The sequence below is a fragment of the Microtus ochrogaster genome, linkage group LG2 (assembly GCF_000317375.1).
Source record: "Microtus ochrogaster isolate Prairie Vole_2 linkage group LG2, MicOch1.0, whole genome shotgun sequence".
In the NCBI taxonomy this organism is placed as follows: domain Eukaryota; kingdom Metazoa; phylum Chordata; class Mammalia; order Rodentia; family Cricetidae; genus Microtus; species Microtus ochrogaster.
The window spans coordinates 27,769,969-27,790,574 of NC_022028.1; the positions used below are offsets into that span (position 1 = coordinate 27,769,969).

General features: G+C 47.1%; 1 protein-coding gene across 2 annotated transcripts in view; it reads right to left on the reverse strand.

Annotated features, from left to right (window-relative positions):
• Positions 1 to 1,954: 1,954 nt before the first annotated feature.
• Positions 1,955 to 20,606, reverse strand: part of Tgfbrap1 (transforming growth factor beta receptor associated protein 1) — a 55,245-nt gene continuing 36,593 nt past the window's right edge. For both annotated transcript variants that reach the window (XM_026785660.1, XM_013351082.2), the window contains exons 4-12: positions 19,728 to 19,882; positions 15,297 to 15,379; positions 14,347 to 14,688; positions 12,594 to 12,651; positions 10,033 to 10,176; positions 7,531 to 7,677; positions 6,607 to 6,766; positions 4,745 to 5,178; positions 1,955 to 2,748 (exon numbers count right to left, since the gene is read on the reverse strand). In XM_026785660.1, coding sequence (XP_026641461.1) covers positions 2,572 to 2,748; positions 4,745 to 5,178; positions 6,607 to 6,766; positions 7,531 to 7,677; positions 10,033 to 10,176; positions 12,594 to 12,651; positions 14,347 to 14,688; positions 15,297 to 15,379; positions 19,728 to 19,882 — 1,700 coding nt within the window. In that variant the 3' untranslated portion in view covers positions 1,955 to 2,571. The remainder of the gene's footprint in view (positions 2,749 to 4,744; positions 5,179 to 6,606; positions 6,767 to 7,530; positions 7,678 to 10,032; positions 10,177 to 12,593; positions 12,652 to 14,346; positions 14,689 to 15,296; positions 15,380 to 19,727; positions 19,883 to 20,606) is intronic.

Consider the following 20,606-nt stretch of genomic DNA (forward strand, 5'->3'; position numbering starts at 1 on the left):
CAGGGAGGGGCTCTCTCTGGACCTGGAGCAATGCTGTCTGTGCCCTTCCATACCTGGGCACTTACAGGCCAGCTGCAGGCATCTCCGTGGGCACAGGGAAAAGGCAAAGTGCAGCTGGACTCTAGAACTCCTCCCAACGAGGCGGCATACGTAGAAAGCAGCACTTTAGTAAGGTGACTTTTATTTTAAAAAAAAAAATGACCAAAAAAGGAACAAAGAATTAGAAGAATTTTAATAAAATCAACAAGTTTACATTTGTACATCGTGTGGATTTGGGACCCATTAGGAGGCAAAGGAAGCTGTGAGGACAGAGGTTCCTACGGGAGAGCAAGCAGAAAGCAAGGACTGCCCAGTTGTGTAACAGGTGTCCTGTGGCAGTGGGACCCAGTGCCCACTTCTCTGGGCTCCGGGAGTGTCCAGCATGGCTCAGGAAGCCCCTCTCTGCTCTGTTCTCACACCCGGTGCCCACAGCCTAGGTGGCACCTGGCAGGCAACAGCAGATAAACGGTTCCCCCAACGAAACAGTCCCACCCGCAGATATGAAGGTGAACCCATCTCAGCCCATGCAGCTCCAACCAGGACGGCTGCGGAACCTAAAGGGAGGAACAAGCCCGAATCCAGCTGTCACTGCACCACTCAGTGGACAGTCACGGGCTGTGATAGGACCATGGGTTCATCTTTAAAAAGGGGGTTGAGAAGCGGCCCTCGGGAGAGTGAGGACGGTGAGGGAACGGGACTTGTAACAGATGAGGTGATTCTCCGCCTTGTAGAACTGTTTACGGTAAAGGGTTGGGTGGGGGTTGGACGGCTCGACTTTGTCAATCAACACTCAGAGAAGAGGCTAGTGTCTCCAGGTTAGGGGTGAGCAGACACAGCCCCTTCCGAGATCTTACCCAGTTTGGGAAGGGAGAACAGTGCTTTCAGGTTAGACACTGCTCATGGGGTAACTCGTGCTTTGAGAATTGTAACGCCAATTCGTTGCGTATAATGACAAGCAGTGAGAAGAGTGTCCTCAGTCATCCTTGGGACACTGGAGCTGCAAGGAGACTTCATTTATTCTCAGACACTCGACACACGCAGGGAAAGGGGTGTCAGTCCCCTGAACAGTGACAGACGCTTTTACTTCCTGGCTTGCTCAGAACCCCAAAAGGAAAAGAAATACAGTGATCATTGTAAGTACAGGAGCACTCTGTAAAGAGTGGACAGTGAGGGGAGCTCGGGCAGGCGGAGGGAGGGTGTGTTCTGGGCCATCCCGTCAGCCCAGGAGATGCTGTTTTTCAGGTATCAGAGTGGAGGGTGTGCTGTCTACCCTGAGGTCCTCATAAAGCCAGCCTCCTGGGGTGACCGGGTGACTTGGAAGAGGGCAGTGAAATGGCAAGAGCTGCAGCCTGTCTGCTGCATGACGCAGAAACCCCAGGTCCAGCTGGTCACGGAGGAGACCCTTCCTCTGCGGGTTCCGGAAAGCTCAGGTAGGCATAGAAAGTGCTGGCAGATCATGTAGCCTGGCCAGACTGCCTCCTGAGGTCCTGCAGAAACACCTGTGGGGAAAACCGGGCGAGCCGCTCTGCTGGCTGCTGGCTACAGGGCGGAGGCCAATGCCAGCCCCTCCCGAAGGCTCACTGGCCACTCAGCACATTTCCCTTTGAGTTTCCCAAGCATTCAGTAGGGGGTACATTTTAACGAGGAAAGAGATCTCTGTAATGAAAACAGCTGAGGAAATTCCAAGTGAGAGAAAACGACAAAGATGATATGAATTCAAATAAAAATATTTAGTTGCGGATCTCCATCAAGGTGTTTCCAATCAAGTGGATGGAAACGAACCTGTTTCTGGGCCATCACACAACCTGGGCCCCCTTAGTTGCAATCTTCAGGATGGGCAAAGCAGCTTCTCACTCCGACCTCTTTTTCTTTTTTTCTCTTATATCGTGTGTGTGTGTGTGTGTGTGTGTGTGTGTGTGTGTGTGTAGGCAGGCTTGGTGGCCAGTGCCTTTGCCCACTGAGTCACTTTACCATCCTGCCTACTTCAAGCTTATGTTCCTGAATCGATCTCCATATGCTAGGCAGTCAGAGTGTAGGCCTTTACACCAAGTGAGTGCTTCCATGACGGGGCAGTGGCTTTCCAAGGTTGACAGCGGGATGGGAAGAACAGACATTGTGTCCACGTTAGCAGCAGATGCGGAGCCCATGTCAAGAGTGCACCTCCCCAGAAGGCAAGGCGCCCACCTCAGGACTCTGCTTCCTGGACGCTGGCCTGAGCCAGGTGGAGCTGAGCTCCTTCCCTGGCCCCAGCTACGTCGGGATCGCCCAGGCTCCACCGCCTGCTTTTCAAAGTTGGCTTGTGCTTTGAAGGACGGTAACCTCCTGGACGGGGAGCCTCTGGCCTGTCGCTATCTCGAGGTGTCAGGCCTTTTCCTTTTACATTCACACGAGGAACAATCAGTGCTGCGGTGCCCTCATTTCCCAGGGCTGGCAGTTCCCTGGCACCCAGATGCCTTCCCTTTCTTCTGGCTGACACAAAGCAGGTTTGGAAAAGAACCCAGAATCCCCTTTGCAGCCTGGAACCATGCTTTTTCAAGTCCGAGTGCCAGGGCTGGGTGAGCTGGGGGTCGTGTGTCTGCTGGCAGCACAGTGGGTGTGCACGAGCCCTCCATTTGGGTATCTGACAAACACAGGCTCACCAAAAGGGTTCTGGCAGAGTTCGCAAAGCTTTTTGTCTGAGAGCCAGACTGCACTTCCCTTCAGCTTCACCTGCAAACAGAAAGCAATCGTGAGGAAGCTGTTGAGTCAGGGCGAATGGATGCACAGTCTATGGCGGACTACAACTGCCCACAGGATTGCGGCCATCAACTTCTTGACATGGGACGTGAGAAATGGAAATGAGCAGAGCTATTTTTTTTTTTTTTGGTTTTTTTTTGAGACACGGTTTCTCTGTGGTGTTGGAGCCTGTCCTGGAACTAGCTCTTGTAGACCAGGCTGGTCTCGAACTCACAGAGATCCGCCTGCCTCTGCCTCCCGAGTGCTGGGATTAAAGGTGTGCGCTACCACCGCCCAGAGCAGAGCTATTCTTAATGAGCAAGCAGAGAAAGCAGCAGAGCTGCCTTCCTTTTATTCTTCGAGACTTATTTACTCCTTTACCCATGTATTGTGTGTGTGCCTGCATGGGTTTCCATGCATCACATGCCTGCAGAAGCCAGAAAAGGTCATCAGAATCCCGGGACTGGAGCTGTGAGCAGTTATGTGGGTGCTGGGAACTGAGCCCAGGTCCCCTGCAAGAGCAGTAAACACTCTTAATATCTGAGCCATCTATCTCTCCAGCCCCAGCACTTGGTTTTCTTAAAATAACCACTGTATATCTGGAAATTTCTACACAAACTCTTCCCTTCAGCATTCTCAAAGCACTGACTGTCTGCCACAAAGTCACGACTATCAGAGCTGAGGGGAACCAAGGGGGATGCTCAATTGCAAATAAAAAGCAGAACCCTAATCAGGGATTTGGTCACAGCCCCGCAGTTGATTAGTGGCACATTCCCACATCACAGTTTCATTTTCTGGAAGTCAGTAAGAAACAGTACCTGTCAATATTGACTCTAGTCTGATCATTTAGACTTGAGTTGCACATGCTAAGGTTTTTCTATACAGTCGCTGTCAGTCTGGGCAAGTTGGACCACCGACAGGGGCAAGCAGCAACTCAGGGGATTCTCCTGCACGAACTAGTGCTCTCAGCATGCAGTCCTGCAGCCTACCAGGATAGGCACTAGGGGAACACTAATAAAAGTCCCTGCCCTCAGAATCTAAATGGAAAAGAGGAAGTTATCAGTGCACACACAAGGGGTGTGGGTAGACAAAAGACGTAAAGCTTAATTAAGGCTTTGAGGTGGAGAAAAACAGATCGGCCAAATGCTGCCTGGGTGTTCCTGAAGAAAAGGTTAAATACTGCAGGGTGTAGGGTCAGCACGTGCAAAGGAGAGGAGGTAAGACAGCATGCTACGTGGCCAGGCAACTAAGGCCAGGACATGTGCTGGGAAGCCAGAAGGAGTTAGACAGAGGTGAGACTAAATACCCCAGGCCACCGGGTCTTAAGGAAGACCCATGTGTGGGACAAGAAATGACTCTGCTCTTCTAGCCAGCCACATGGGGTTTCCAGAAAAGGACTTCATCTTGGAGAAGAGAATGTGGGTTTCTGAACTGGTCTAGGGCTCTTCCATGTAACTGTCACAAGGCTGTTTTCTCCTCCGTGCAACAGAGAGGACAGCAGAAGACACCATGTGTAATGCTAGAAAGTGCTCCAAAGGCGTAAAGAATGTGTCTGGGGAGCGTCATTGTTTGGACATGACTCACCTTCCCTACACATTCTCCCTGGTTTGATTTTGTTCGTTTTCAGTCAGGGTCTTGCACTGAAGCCCAAACGGGTCTGAAACTTTCTTTGCACCACAGGTTAACCTTGAGGTCCTGACGGTTTTCCTGCCCCAGCCTCCCCAGTGCTGGGCTTACAGTGAGGGAGCACATGCAGCTTCCACACACTCTCACGACTACTGGTGTCCAAATGGAAGACGCCTCACTGATGCTGCCTGCCAGCGCAGCCTCTGCCTCTGCCCATATAGATCTCCGTATCTCGGTGGGAGCAATCAATAGGTGTAGAGGAAATAAGAACGAACGAAGACCGCATTCTCATAGGTTAAAGACTCACCTCTCATGCAACAAGGGCTCGCAGAGAAGCAAGCTGGCACAAGGGCTGGGCACTCACCTTATCATACATGTAAATCAGGTTTTCCGATCTGGCCAGGCCAAGAGCCACCTGTGTGGTCCTCCTGGCATGGATGCTGTCCCTCATAGCTCCTGTGAGGAACGGGCAGAGAAGTTGCACCGACCAGGTGTCAGGCAGCAGCTGCAGGACCTGGGTGGCATCAAACTCCCTGGCGTGATGGTTCAGCAAGTCCACAGCGGCCACAGTCAGCGCATGGGCAGAGGGGCCCGCATGGAGGTACATGGCAAGCAGTGTGTGGAAAAGGTGCTGACGGCAGGCTGCGTCCTGACCCTCGGAGCCCCAGAGGCAGTAGTCCTCAGCGGCAGAGAAGTCCCCCATCTCGTGCACCAAGATATGCAGGGCTTTCTCGTGCTCGCCCAGCTTCCCGTGAAGGATGGCGCTTTCCATGGGCAGGCCAGCACCCTGGATCTTCTCTGTCAGACAAAATTGGCACTCAGTAACAGACTGGGCTGGCTGGCTGAGCTCACCTGCTTGTTCTACCTAGACATTGCTAAATACTGCCACCTAGATGGCTGATGGAGGTGGTGGCTCCTTGGATTTTCCCCTGGTGACTCAGAATCTTAGAAAAACCAAAGACAGAATCTGCTGCTAACACTCAGGAAATGAACCAGTGGGTGCGTCTGCTCTCTAATGGGCCCTAAGCATCACCGGAGCCCGGGCTCCTGGTCTGTAGTTACCATAGCATCACTCTGTCTTTCCAGTATGAAATCTCATGACTAACACACAGGGGAACAAGTGTTCCTTCCTCTGTGTCTTCAGGGGGATGAGAGTCAAGACCCTCCCAGAAAGAGCCCCAAATCCCCTGTACTATTTTCAAGTAACTAACACTATTATACTTGAGATCACCCCTGGAGGATTTAAATGCAGCTGACTATAAGGTTATGGTATTTAGGGGGGAAATACTTTCAAATCACAGTTGGTTAAATCTGCAGATGCAGAACCCATGGATAAAATCCAAATATCCGCTTTACTAAAAAAATCCATGTTCGACCCCTTTATTTCAACTGAAAGTGGTATTTTTTAAAAAAAAAATCCTAATTGTATTATCTGTATCCAACGAGTTTGCAGAACAGAAAGAAAAACGTTTCTTTGCTCCCCCTACAGTTAAGCTTCCAAAAAAATGACACAGCCCAGGGGCAGTGCCAGTCTTGATGAAGGCTCTCTCTTAGTGGGCTGATGGGCTGAGTCTCACTACCGAGATCACTTTGCTCCCCTGTGGGCTGTGAAATAGGGGACAACAGAAGATATTCCCTGCTGCAATGGGATATTCCCAGGACAACTGAGGGCCAAGGTTAATAGCAAATGATAGGCACTGGTATCTGTAGCTTGGTCACTATGGGCTGCTCCTCAGGCCTGATGCCTGAGGTAGATATTACCAGCCTGGCTGTATAGCCTGTGTCAAGTGCAGCAGCAGCAGCAGCAGCAGCAGCAGCAGCAGCCAGACACCACAGCACACACACATCACCACTCTCCTCAGAGTGAGAGTCAGGAAATAATTACTAAGAAGCTGCCATACTTACAGCACAGACAAAGGTACAAAGGTAAGGTGTGAGTTACACAGAGTCTATGCTCAGACTATGACATTTCCCTTCAGAGCTTGAGTACTGCAGATCTTGAGATTCCTTGGGGTCCAATACCCCAGGGATACTGAGTGGTGAAGGTACTGAAGTCATCAGAAGGACCTGAATCATGTGCTTTAAAGCTCAATCCAAAACTCATCAGGACAGCTGAGGAAAAGGAGCTCAAGCAAGCACCCTATGGGACCCAAATGTTGTACTCTGGGACAATGGCTTCCTGCCCCAGCCTGAGAGTCTCTCACTGGGACGCAATCTTATCCTCACCTTTCAGCAAATGGACGCGGTAGGAGTCAGACTTCTGGAGCAGTCTCCGGAGTTTGGTCTGCGCCTCAGTGGCATCTTCGTCCTTGCCGCCAGTGGCCACCCTCTGCCGCAGCACTTCCTCCAGGTAGAGGATGGCCAGGTGGGTGTGGTACTCTTCTTTCTGCAGAAGTCAGGGATGAGCCAGACACAGCGTTTACATGAGGGAGGCCATGGCAGGTTCTCAAACACAGTGGTCAGGACACCGTCAGAGCACTGGAAGACTCCCAGAAGCTCCAACACAGAGGGAAGGTTTACAGTCATGTTGCTATAGTTGGAAGCTGAATTGCCCCCAAAGTCCACTGTTAAAAGCTTGGCCTCCGTGGGATGCTACTGGGCGCTGGGGGTGAAATGTGGAAGGACTGGAGCCAAGGGGAAGGAGTAGGGCCACAGCAGGGACAGTGGGACCTCAACAAATGCCCTGCCTTGCCCTCTTCTGCCAAGATTCTTCATCCAAAAGAACGGGACAACCCATTACAGACTGAAAGCTCTAGAGCCGTGGGGCCAAAGAACCATCTGCTCTTCAGAAGTTAATTGCCTGGGGCTTAATCATAATGCTGGAAAGATGATTAACACTTGGCGGGGGAGCACATTTTCATTCTGGGAGGCAAAGGCTTTAGTACCCTATAGATGACGTAGCTTCCCCCATTTCCTGGAGGATACCAACAAAGAAAAGAGAAGTGAGGTGGCGATGAGACAGAGACAAAAACATCCTGCTCTAAGCCTCTAGGTCTCTTTCACGAAGGCTCACATCCCTCAGATATCAACAAGCACAGACTGAGTGACCAGGGGACGTGGCCTGCCCAGAAAGTGACACTCAGGTTCCCTTTCCTAAATTGTGAGAGACACTGCAGCCAGAGACCATAAGTCCAGGCTCTTAGCACTCACCTGCAGTCTCCTGTCGATAACAAGATGCTCCAGATATTTAACCAGGGCTTTAGGGTATTTCTTAAGGCAACTGATAATGTCATCTGGATTAAAACCAGTCTGCTGCTTCTCATCCAAAGGTCTCTTGGTGAAAACTTGAACTCCAATCTGCAGAAAGAACAGCAATTCAGTTTTCTTCATCTTTCTTTTAGTCACTTAGCATTCGGGGGTTGGCCAAAATCATGCAGAATATGCTAATGTATTAAGCAGGTGCAGCTTTTCATACGCCATACTTAGCTCAAAACTATGGGAGAAAACAGTCTAGCAAGAAGTCCCTAGAAAGAGCAAACAAAGGACACAATGCAGACAGGAAAGAGGCTGGCATTTTGAAATAATCCCCCACATTGCTGGGATTTCTTCTAGAATGGTTGGAAACTAGGGAATACAGCAGTCACTGGTAATAGGCTTTGACAGCCATGCAACAGACAATAGTTTATGAAGATTATCCTAAATAGAGACTGTCCCTTGCAAACTTTAAGGAACAAAATTCAGAAAGTATGAAAATACAGTGTGCTCTTGTTTCTCTGAACACATTGTCTGGCTAGCAGATTATTTACTGCACTTGGCTAGTCCACCATCTGAGCCTGTGGTCCCTAAACAACTGTCAGGCTGCCTTCCTATGTCTGCCATGAGGAGCTCCCTGGGCCAATTCTGCCATCTAAGGAAATACTGAGAAGGCCATTACACATTGTTGGGTTTCCTTGTGCACTTACACGTGCAAGTACTACTGTATGCCTACAGGTTTGCATGCACACCCCCACACCCTGTGAACCACAAACACGAAAAACACAACACAGCTACAAGTCTTCTGGATTTGTGTCTTAGCACTATTTGCCTACATGACCTTGAAAAGTCTGCTATTTGTTTGTTTGGTTTTTCTTTTTGTCTTCAGTCTTCTTGTTTTTTTGAGGTTTTTGTTTGTTTGTTTATATTGTTGTTTGTTTGTTTGTTTCCGAGACAGGCTTTCTCTGTGTAGCCCTGGCTGTCTGTCCTGGCACTCACTCTGTAGACCAGGCTGGCCTTGCACTCACAGAGATCCACACGCCTCTGCCTCCTGAGTGCTGGGATTAAAGGTGTGCGCCACCACCACCCAGAAAAAAAGGTCTGTTAACCCTATATGTGAACCATCCTTCAAGAGATGACAGAGGTCAAGTGGTGGGCTACCATGTGGCACAGAATCTCGGTGAGTTTGGCTGATTGTCTGGTGAGTGAAAAAGACCTAACCCTTTAAGTGACACTGTATCAACACCATCGGAACATGTGCTGGTATGTTCTGTAGGCGTGCGTAGAGGGAAAGGAGGAATATAATAAAAACCATACAAGGCGGGGCTGTTGAGCTGGCCCAGCAGGGAATTTACTTGCTGCCAAGCTTGAATATCTGAGTTCAATACCTGGGACATGCATGGTGGAAGGCGAAAACCTCAGCTGCCCTCTGACCGTCATACACACTGTATGTACATATATGTCCATCAATACACATAAATTAAATAAATGTAATTTTTAAATGTTTCAGTATGCAAGGAATAAGGGCTCTGACCTGGTTCAGGAAGTAGGATGGACAGCAGAGGAGTCTGCTTAGTTCTGCCTTGAACCTGTCTATCTGACCTTGTCTCTACAAGGAGGGGAGGGGGGCAAGGAAATGGGTCTGTTAAGCTCGCTGCCTTTGTGGGGGTAAGCTGTGGGGTCTCAATGAGGTCTGTGTCCTTCTGTTCTGAGCACTGCTGCCTAGCTATGGAGCAGTGGTTTTTAACCTGTGGGCCATGACCCCTTTAGGGTCACATATCAGATATTTACAGTATGATTCGTAATAGCAATCAAATTATAGTCATGAAGTAGCAGCAAAATGTTATGGTTGGGGTCCCCACAACATGAGGAGCTGTGGGAAAGGGTCGCACCACTAGGAAGGGTGAGAACCCTTGCTCTACAGCCAAGAGCCAACAGTTGTTTTTTCTCTATCATCCTGTTCCAGCCTCCCAGATGAGCCAGGTCTTCAAGCCACTTCACACCTCCATGTCACAGCCTCTAAGAAGGGCGATGGAAACAGAAGAGGAAGATGTTCTTCCTGATGGGGCCCAGATTGGGGACTACTTGGAAAAGACCAGGCTGTGCAGGTCTACACCCATCCCAGACAACAAAACGCAGACTTCTGTTCCGCAGCAGGGGAAGGGGAAACTGTAGTGTTTTTGGAACACCGGGAGCATGCGCAGGCTAGGCTCTTTGTATTTCTACCAGGGGCCTCTGCAGAAAGAGGGTTCTGCAGACCGCAGCAGCAGCAGCAGCAGACTGTGGCAGTTGCTCATGCTCAAAGGGAGCGATTTAAAATGGCACACAGAAAATGGGGCTGCGGGGGGGGGGGAAATGAATGTAGCTTCCCCACCCTTTGCGCCTAAATCTGCCCGCAGTTTAGGGCTTTGGTGTCTTTTATCAGACATTCCGAAGAGAAAGCATTTATGAAACACAAACCTCCTCACTTTTCTGCAACAGCCAGTCAGCATGGGTCCACACCAGCTCTTGGTCTAAGCAGTAGGTAAGAAAATCAACGATGTATTCGTACAGGTCTGAGCGTGTGGAATCCTGGATGTCCCCATTCACAATCTTCACCCACAGCTGAAAAGTAATAGAAACCAAAAAAAAAATTTTAAATCTAGAATGTTAAATACCTTGTAGAACTATCTCAGAAAGTCCTTGTTTCCTTACACTCTTAAGACTTTCGAAAACATAGCTGAAGCATCACTCACACGAGAGTCTAGAATCTGAACACGGGCCAGCATTTCAGGCCTGCAGACTGGGTGGCTGGCTGTGGTGGCTCTCTCTACCCATGTGTTATTTCAAAATCGGAAAAACTCTGAAATCTAAAACAATTCTGGTCTTGAGCATTTTGAACAAAGGGTGCCCCACCTATACTACAGAAAGCTGTAAATTCTTAGATCAGTTTTAATTTTTTTTGAGAAATAAATCTAAAAACCCAAATGTGCTAAAATATAATTATTTCCCAATGTGAGATGATGCTAAAAGTGGAAAATTCCACACCATCAAAATTGGTTTTGAGCACAGACTTATAAAAAGTATTGTATAAATTACTTTCATGCTATTTGTGTAAGACACAGTGAAATTTAGCTTAGGATCAGGTCTTACATCCAAGACATTTCATTTTATACATGCAAATACTAAAAAATCTAAAATAATCTGCAATTCAAAATAGTGGTGATCCCCCCAATTAAAATGGATTAGGATGCTTAATGTGTACTAGTTTTTTCAGTCCTGAGTTCACCACTTAAATAACTGAATCAAAGGTCCACTGAAAAATATTGACTTTTTTATGGTACTTTTGCCACTTATGAATATTTACTCCATATTATTCAAGTATGCAAATCTTTCTCTATAGTGTGCTAACATCATCATAACACACATGCAGTAATCTAAAGATGCTGCTACCATGTCTTAAAAATAAACGTTTTGTTTGTAATATCCAAATCTGTTCTTGGCCTTGAGGCATGTGATGATGAAAACTCATTTTCTTGTTCTCTTCTCTCTGCAATTATGTTATTGTGATTTTTAGCAAAGTAGCTGCAGACTAAACTCATGAATGCACGGCCAAAGCCAGGGAGCTGATGTTACACAAAAGTCTCCCGAGGAAACTAGCACCCAATGCAATCTGAGGCATCACAGGGCAGACGGGAGCACATCCCCCCAGGGTGTGAGAAGATCTCTGCAAAGATCAATGGGAAGCTGCAAGGTGAGAGCCAAGAGACAAGGCTAACAGATCAATGGCATTCAGCTGAGGCCCAACAGCCCTGCTGGCCTTCACATCCCCCGCCACAGAGTCGGAACTTCATCCCTGTGGTTCTACAATGTGCTCTATGGGAAGCACCTGCCCAGTTCACTGGCAATGCAGTGCCTGCTGTTATTACTACTGGAAACTACAAAGGTAACTGTTACCTGCTGCCCTAATTTTCTAAGGTGATGTCATATGCCTGCTGGTTCAGCAAAAATATCACATTTTTAAAGCTCATTTCATAAAAGTCATGAAAAGCAATGGGTATTAGCAGTTAAAAGTCAGGGACAGGGTGGGCAGGGGGAAGTTAGATATGGGTTACTAAAATACAGTTAGAGAAAAAAAATCCTTAGTTATCTGTGCTCACTGGAGTGAATAAATCTCTAAAACAGACGAGCTCCAAGTTTCCTGGTGCAGAGATGGTGGCAGGGACACCAATGACCATGACTAGATCACCTTCCACTGTAAGCACGTGTCAAGTGGGACACCAAATCCAAGAAATGTGTACATTACCATGTGACAATTTTCTAAATACATATTGATGTGTATGTACATGTCTGTGTGCAGATGCCACATGTGTGCAGCGCCCACAGAGGCCAGAAGAGGGGTCAATCCCTAGGATCTGGAGCTATGACGTTGGGAGCCGCCCAATGCGGGTGCGGAAAGACACTCTGGAAGGGCAGCAGTTGCTCTTAGTCACTGAGCCATCTCTCCAGGGCCCCTTGTCACTGTTAAAAAGGAAATCAGCCCTTTTTTCATTTCTTCAGTTTTCCCAAACTCAAGCTTCAGAATATTTTTTACAGAGATTTAAAGACATCACTTCTCGGCCTGTTTGTCAGGAACAAGAATGGAGACTTGATGTCAACCCTTACTAAGGAGCTCACTTTTCAAAATGGTGTTATGTTTGCTCTCTGGGGAAAAGGTCAGATCAGACAAAAGTGGTTTTTACTGACTTAAAAAGTAATGCAAAATTAAAGGTTATTGGCCTTTTAACAACACTAAAATGCATTTTAAAAAATGTATGGAGTGTGTGTGTGTGTGTGTGTGTGTGTGTGTGTGTGTGTGTGTGTAAACGTGAAAGTTCTGTGTGCCTCAGAACACATGTGGACGTCTGAGGATAACTTTCGAATGTTGGTTCTCCCGACACCATAGGTTCTAGGGCTGAGACTCAGGGTGTCAAGCCTTGAACGGCAGGTGCTCTTACCTGTCGAGTCACCTTGCTAGCCCACGAAAGCCTTTCTGAACTCACCTGAACTGCAGAGGCATCCTGTTTATTGTAATGATAGAGCAGTCCTAGTGCAAAATACCTGGAAAAGAGAAGGATGGGAAGGATAAGCGAGGGCAGGGCTCACGGCCTAGGACATGCACAGCTCATGCTCTGTCCACGGTCTTCTTCCCACTCAGCAGGTGATCCCTTAGAGTCACATCTCAAGACACTCAAGTGTCCACTGGAACCTTTCTTTACGATCTCTAGGGACGCAACATGACTTTTTATAGATACAACATCCCGAGTCACTACCACCAGGTGTCAGTGTGCACTCTGGATTTGAAACCCAACAGGCTGAGGAGCACTAATCTGAAACCTGAAAACTGAAACATGCCAAAACATGACACTTTAAGGGCAAACTAGAGATCCAAAAGCTTAGGGTATTTGTGTGTATATGTGTGGTCACACGCATGCCTGCATGTGTAATCCCAAGTGTAATTTGCATGTGTTTGGGGGGCACATTCCTATGGAGGCCAACCCTTGCCTCGGTCATTTCCTCCATCACCCTCCACTCTGTTTAGTGAAGTCGGCTCTCTCACTGAACCCATTGGTTTGTGTGGTCTAGGAGCCAGCAGGTCCCAGGTGGGCTGCCACATGTGCCGAGCTTTTGTGTGGCTGCTGGAGTCTAGGTTCCAGTCCTCATGCTTATAGAGCCAACGCTTTATCCACTGATCCACTGAGCCCTCTCTCTAGCCTGTTCAGGTCTTGACACAAAATAAGATCTTAGAGTTTCAGATTAGAAAACTGCTTAAGAATACAAAAAAAAAAAAAATCTGAAAAACTCTGAATTTGGAAATTCTTCTGTCCAGGTATTCTGGTTAAGAGATATGCAACCTACACCACCAGTCCATAACGTGTTCGCTGCAAGCTATGGAAAGAGCTAACACTGCCAAAGATGCCCACACCACCTCAGGCACCAAATGGGATCTGGTACAGTGGCCCCACGTCTTCATGAGTCCTTTTTTCATTTTAAATTCTCAACCAAAAATCATAGGAGATCTAGAGAGATGGCTACGCTCTTAAGCAGAAGACCCAAGTTCAGTTCCCCGCAGCTATACTGGGTAGCACACAGCATCTGTTAACTCCAGTTCTAAGGCGTTAACACCCTCTTTTGGCTTCTGTTGACACCTGCACGCACATGCACAAATCTACACAATGGATATTAAAAAGTGAAAATAATCTTTTTAAAAAATCACATACAAAAATCCTAAGGAGCTACCAGTCCTAAACAAGCTGGTCACTGGGCATTCACTGCCCATGGATTTAGGGCTGCCTACTAACCATTAGGCATAATGAAAGCAGTTCAAACCATTATCAGTAAGATCCAGAAAGCTAAAGCTAAAGCTAAAGCTTTAGACCCTATCTAACCAATCGGATTCATGATTGCATTATTATTACAAGCATGCAGCATCTTCAAGGTGAGTCCGAATCTAACAACAGGACCTTTTCAGCTGCATTTACTAACAAAGCTCACGGTAATTCACACTGGACTCGCCAACATGAACAAGCATAGGAGTGAATTCCTCCAAGGTCCCATAGATCAGGAGAACGTTATCATCTGAGGACCATTTGATGACTGTTGTCACAATGACTTCTTAGTGGTTACTGCCTGGACCCTTGAGAACTCAAATACAACGTTGGCTGAGTCAGTTTCATAGTATCCCCTTGAGGGGGCCACATGGAGTGTAAGAGGACTGGACAGGAAGCTTTAGCACATGGGGCTAAGAGCACTCACTTTTTGTGCTTCTCCAGCCAGGCAGCACTGTCCGTCAGCAGGCAGAAGTTCTCAGTGACCAAGAGGTCCAGCAGGCTGTCATGGTCAGCCTCTGCATACAGCTTGAGTAGGGCCGTGTCGATGTCTTCCTTGTAGCCATTTGCTACCTCTGTGCTGCGAACTTCATTCAGGTAGCTCATGAGGAAGCGCTTGCACTTGGCCATCTTCTCCTGGTCACCCTGGGTCAGTTGGTTCAGGTCTGCATACTCATGAAGAGGAGGGTGAGACCGGGTGAAGGAAGAGGAGGTGGGCAACAGGAAGGGGTAGAGAGAGATCAGCTCCCGGACATCCAGCTGGCTGCTTCTGCAATTACAGTGTCAAACTAAATGAAGCAAAAAGAGAGAGAGAGTACACATAGGCACACAAACAACACTGGAGGGCAGTGCCTGGAGGCACATGTTAATGGGGGTGAGTGTGACTGAGTGACCATGCTAATCTGTAGTGCCAATGAAACCATATCAAACATGGTTCCAAAAAGAGCAGAGGAGACAAGAGTGAGGAGCATAAACGGATGACTGGGGAGTGCAACATCAAGGTACCTGAGCTGGGAGGAAAACCCAATGAGCCCTGGGATTCCCTGAGTAAGAAAGAACCATCAAAAAACAATGTAACATAAATCTGAGCCAGGACAGGGTCCTTCAGGAAACCAGCATCTTCCTGATACTAAACTCCAGACAGGTTGCTCAGTGGTTCTTAAATAAGGGATTTTATCCTAACCTGGTTTGTGCTACTGCTAATATCTAGCAGTTGGAATCCAGGGATGAGCACCTTACAATGTACCAGGCAGTCCTGCCCCAACACACCTCCATCTGGCCATTCCACAACTCCCCCCCTGACATCACATAGATGATGGAGGTACCCAGCAGAGGGGACACTGAGTAACAGTGCTGCCACCAAACACTTCAAATTACCTGAAGAGCTCTTTGGCTTCCAGGAACTGGAGCTGTGCAAACTGTATAAAGCCTGCCTGCTGCAGAACCCTCCTGTACATCACCTGTAAGGAAACATGGGTTAATTCTCTCCTGAGGATGCCTTACAACCGTCACCACAGGGGTAGGCTGCACTTGTCAATCACAACCCAATTTACCTTCTTCTATAGAGACACGTTATTAGTTACAGAAAAAATAAAATGTACTGAATATATGTACTTATCCCTCAGTAGTGAAAAGGCACCGTTCCAGGGTCCCAAAGATACCAACATATGCTCAAGTCCCTTAGATAAAACAGCATTGTATCCCACAGACCTATGCATATCGTCCTACATGCTTTATGTCATGTCTGTAACACCTAGCAAGCTGTAAATCCAATACAAACAGTTCTTACACTATGCAGTTTAGGGAATAATATCCAAGAAAACATTCTGTAAGCCTTCATTAGAAATGCAAATCTTTCTTCTTGTGGTGCTTGAGGATGGAGCCCAGAGCCTCATGCATGCAGGGCAGTGCTCTACTGAGCAGAGGAACAAATATACATGCATACATACACATGCGCGCGCGCGCGCACACACACACACACACACACCACACTGAGACATAGTCACAGATTCAATTCCATGAACCCCTAACGTACTGCTTCACCCTCTTCTCAATCCACTAGATTTCTGTGACTGCTTCAGCCTCTGGTTGCTCAGGTGGAAATCAACAACCCCAGTCTTCTGAAAGTGACTTTGCAGAAGCATTTCTCATAGCATCCCTCAGACACAAGGCTGGTCAAACTTAAGTACTACACAGCCACATGAGTCCTCTTAGCTGAAGCTGAGGAAGTGCGGTGTGCCCTATCTCTTGGAGATGCTCTGCTCACATTAATAACAGACTGCCTAAAGCTCTTGTAGTAAAATTGCCAGCTCATCAGGGCATGGAACACTGCAACCCAACTTAACTCATCTGCAGAACTCTTCCATTCTTGTAACATCCAACAATAACAACACACACACTTGGTCTAGAGAGATGGCTCAGTGGTTAAGAGCACTAGCTGTTCTTCCAGAGGACCCAGGTGCAATTCCCAGCATACAAGGCAGCTCACAACTGTCTGTAACTTCTGTTCTAGGGGATCTGACACTTTCATACAGACATACATACATGCAAAATACCAAGGTACATAAAATAAAAATAAATCATTAAAAATAAATAACCAAAAGTCGGGCACTGGTGTCACATGCCTTCAATCCTAGCACTTGGGAGGGAAAAGCAGGCAGATCTCTGGGTTTGAGGCCAGCCTGGTCTACATAGTGAGTTCTAGGGCATCCAGGGCTACACAGAAAAAAAACCTTTCTTAAAAAGCAATCAACCAACAAATCACCTGCGCACACCTGAGGAGAATCGGTCCCTTCATCCCTTCTCTCACAGCCCATTTCTGAGTTCTGCTAAGGTTTGTCTGAAATGCTTGTTCCAAGTATGCCAAATCATCATCCTAGCACTGTCTCCCAGCTGAAGATGGATTTCATCGCTCCCTTTGCTACTAATTCTTCTAACCTAGAATGCCAAGAGAGCCTTGAACATAAGGTATGCCTACTACTTACCTAAGCACCTAATCACCAGCTTATCAATTCTCTACTATTTATTCAGGGATTATTGATTTGAAGGATTCCCTGGTCCACTTTCATCGAACAAATCATTGTCACCACTGCCCCCATTTTAGATATGAGAAATTCTACGTAGAGATAAGTTTTGACTTCAAAGTGGCTAAAGTAATAAATGACTGAGCTATGATCTAAAGCCAGACCTCATCAACACATTCTATTGTTTTTTAGAACAATCTTGCTCTTTCAAAAAAAAAACTTAAAAGGTTTTTCAGTGGTGTGTGTGTGTGTGTGTGTGTGTGTGTGTGTGTGTGAACTGTGAATTCATTTGAATTACTGAGTGTTTGCTACTGAGCTACACTCCAGCTCACCTTGGTTTTAAAGAGCAACAGTTCCTCCAGGGGCACTGAGATCAGCACACTGCTTAAACTGGTGACAGGCTGAACAGTTTAAACAGCACTCTCTATCTGCCTTTGTCTTTCCTTTCTGGAAACAACCATTTCTGACCTAACAACTGGATTTACTGTACCACCTTATAACAATAAGCAGAAAGCAGAGCCCTGCTGTCCAGCGTCTAGTTCTGTTTCTGGAAGTAGGAATAATATGGGTCATCCTTGTAGCAAAAAAGGATTAAAAGGACCTACCAGGTGTGGGGGAATTCCTAGCCATATCCAGGCTTGCTACAGAGAAATCAGTGACAGTGGCATCTTCGTAAGGCTACCAAACTGAAAGTCCCCCCACTCCACCCCAGGAAGAAGACAAAACCACTACCAACTCCATCAGTAAGGATGCTGAAGTTTAAATGAGTACTCAAAATTACCCCCAAATTCACATTAACAGTGTTTGGAAGTGCAGTTAAGGTTGGATGAGGTCATGAAGACAGGGGCACTATGATGACACTAGTGGCCTTCTTGTGACCAAAGATGAGACCGGAGCTGGTGCATTCACCTTCATTATGTGATGCCTTGGGGTGGGAGGTATGAGTTAGACACAGGCTCCACAGGGGCAGCCTGAGCATAGAAGATATGTCCAGAGAAGAGGATGGGGTGCACCTCTTGAAACAGTGGTATGTGCATGGCACTGCAGACACACACACACACACACACACACAGAGCGCTGTTTGCATAGCTCAGGGAAAATAACATCCACACAACAAGGGAGTTGAATTCACAACAATACAGGGAAAAGGCAGGGATCAGATGCAAAGGCACAGAACCCCCATGTAAGCAGGCTGGAGAGTGAGAGAACGCATGTGATGTCATTAGGTATTGGCTATGCATCTTTGCTCTTAGTCAAAAAGGGCAGAGGAAAAAAAGTGAAATTCAGACACAGAACACTGAAAACTTCCATAAGAACATGCTACATAATTTGAGCACAGTGAAAATGGTGTTTGAACAAGGACAGAACACCCCTTCAACAGCAACTGTGACACAATGCTATGGCTGCACCCTGCCCCTACAGCTCCTCTTCACTCTGCCACACCCCTGCCTGCCTGGGCTGTGTGGACACATAAGGTAGTGTAAGTACCAGCAGTCAGAGCTTTGTGCCTTTGCCTTTGCTGCCCCCTGCTGAATAGCTCAGTGCCATTTCAGCAAGTTAGGAGCAGGGAGGAGACTCTCTGAGAGTTACCACCTGTACGACACATGCTCTTCTCATCCACTGGCAGAAGCTGCCCTGTGCTCTCTGAGGCAGCTCACATCCAAACATGCCTTTTCTGCCACAGCAATCAATAATGGGTAAAATGTACTGGCTTTAGTTTCTAAGGACTGTTAGGGACAGGTTCCATGCAGCACCATGATTTGGGTGTGAGTGGAGCTTTGTTGTTGCTCTAACGCGCAGCACTAGGGATGGAACCCAAAGCCTTACCCACACTAGGAAAGTGATGCCACTTTTTCTTTGACACAAGGTTACCCTAAATTCCAAGACTGGCTTGAACTCACTCTGTACCTCAGGCAAGCCTTGAACTTGAGGCCCCCTTACCTTAGGCTTCCAAGTAGCTAGTTTTACAGGTTTATGCCTCCAGGTTCAGCTCACAAGTTTTAGTACTCTCAAATATGTAGAGTGTCCTGAATGCAGGAATTTTAGGGACTGGGACTGATAGTGGCTGTATTTATACCAATGACATTCTAAGCTAACATCTCTTCAGTGCACTACGTGCTTTCTCCTGGCCAGATGCAGTGATTTGTGCCTGTGATTCGGAAGGCTGAGATTGTCTAAGGAAATGGCTAGGCTCCTGCAATGAGGGGGTACTTCATCCACATAGAGGGCAAAGCACTGCCTACAGACAATAAAAGACAGACTGCTGGGGTGGGGCAGCCAACCTTTTGACACTGAGACATGATAATGTGTGGTCTATAAATGCACTGGGTTGCATGTATCCTGGATGCATGGGCCCCACCTCCAAACATAGTCTACATAGAGGACACACACGAAAATTAATTGAGCCCCAACAAAGACAAACTCTAAAATCAGAGACTAATGACCTGACCTCACTCGGTCAGTTTAGAAGGATCAGGTTCATAACCGCTTTCAGGAGGAGATTGAAGAAGAGATTGATTTCAAATATAGTCTAGTGTATCAAGTGAGAAACTGACAAGCTGAGCTTCCCACGATTGGCTGTGCAATCTTAGGAGAGCTGCTCTGCTGCTCTGTAACCTGCTTCCTTACCTATGGCAGGTGAGATGTGTTGTAAAAGGTGCACGGTAGACTCAAAAGTCCTGCACACGGTCTTGTGTAGACAGAGTCCAATGCATGCAGTTAAATCTGACTGCTTTCTAACTTGCGGCTTGCAGGCATAAATTCTTGTGACCAGTTAATTACCAACCTGAAATTTGTCTTTTGGAATGTTCCTCCGGGCTCCTTTTGCTAAAACCAAAGCCTCCTCCACTCTTCGGCTTGCTAACAGATCCTGTATTTGTTTTTCCAGAGGTAATGGAACCAAGATGTAAACTCCTTTACTTGTGGCAACAATCACTCTTCCTGAGGGAAGAGAAGAAAAACATTAATGTATTTGGAAAGGGAAAAGCATTGCCTCCCACAATGCATTACTGCCTTCCTTATACTCGGCCCTTATCTGATCTGCTAATCACTCCCACCGGCTTTTCCATACCATTCCAAACAAGATTATGGTGTGATGCCTCCCTTTTCTTCCACCCACACTGACAACTGTTGGGAAGGACAAACTTTAATGTCACATTGCTAAAGAAACAAATGTGCTCTTTATCCCTTTTCTATATGAAAGAGCCCATTGATTTAGATACCTGTGGGGAGACACGTGATACAGAGTCCAATGGAGCTACAGACCTCCATCATGGAACACCACCAAAAACTCACTGAAGATCTTTTCCTTCCCAAGTTTGTATACATAAACTAAGATTGTAATGCAATATTTTGAACTATGAGATAATATGCCATGCTTCCTGTCCATCCATATACCACTGAGTCTTTCTGTTCACCACTGATTTCCCTACCATCCTGCCAGCTCTCTTTGCCCATCACTGTAACCCACGGGAAGTCTGTGGAAGATCAGGACTGCTGTCTAGGCTAGCTCCTTCCACTGGATTTCCAAACTAAACTCTGACCCTTCTCCTAACTCAGCAGTCCCTGTTCGCTGGAAGTAATTAACTTATTCCTTCTGTCTCCTGTACCTCAACTAAAGTGGTTTCCTTGGTTTCTGGCTATCTGCTTGGAGGCACTCTTCCCA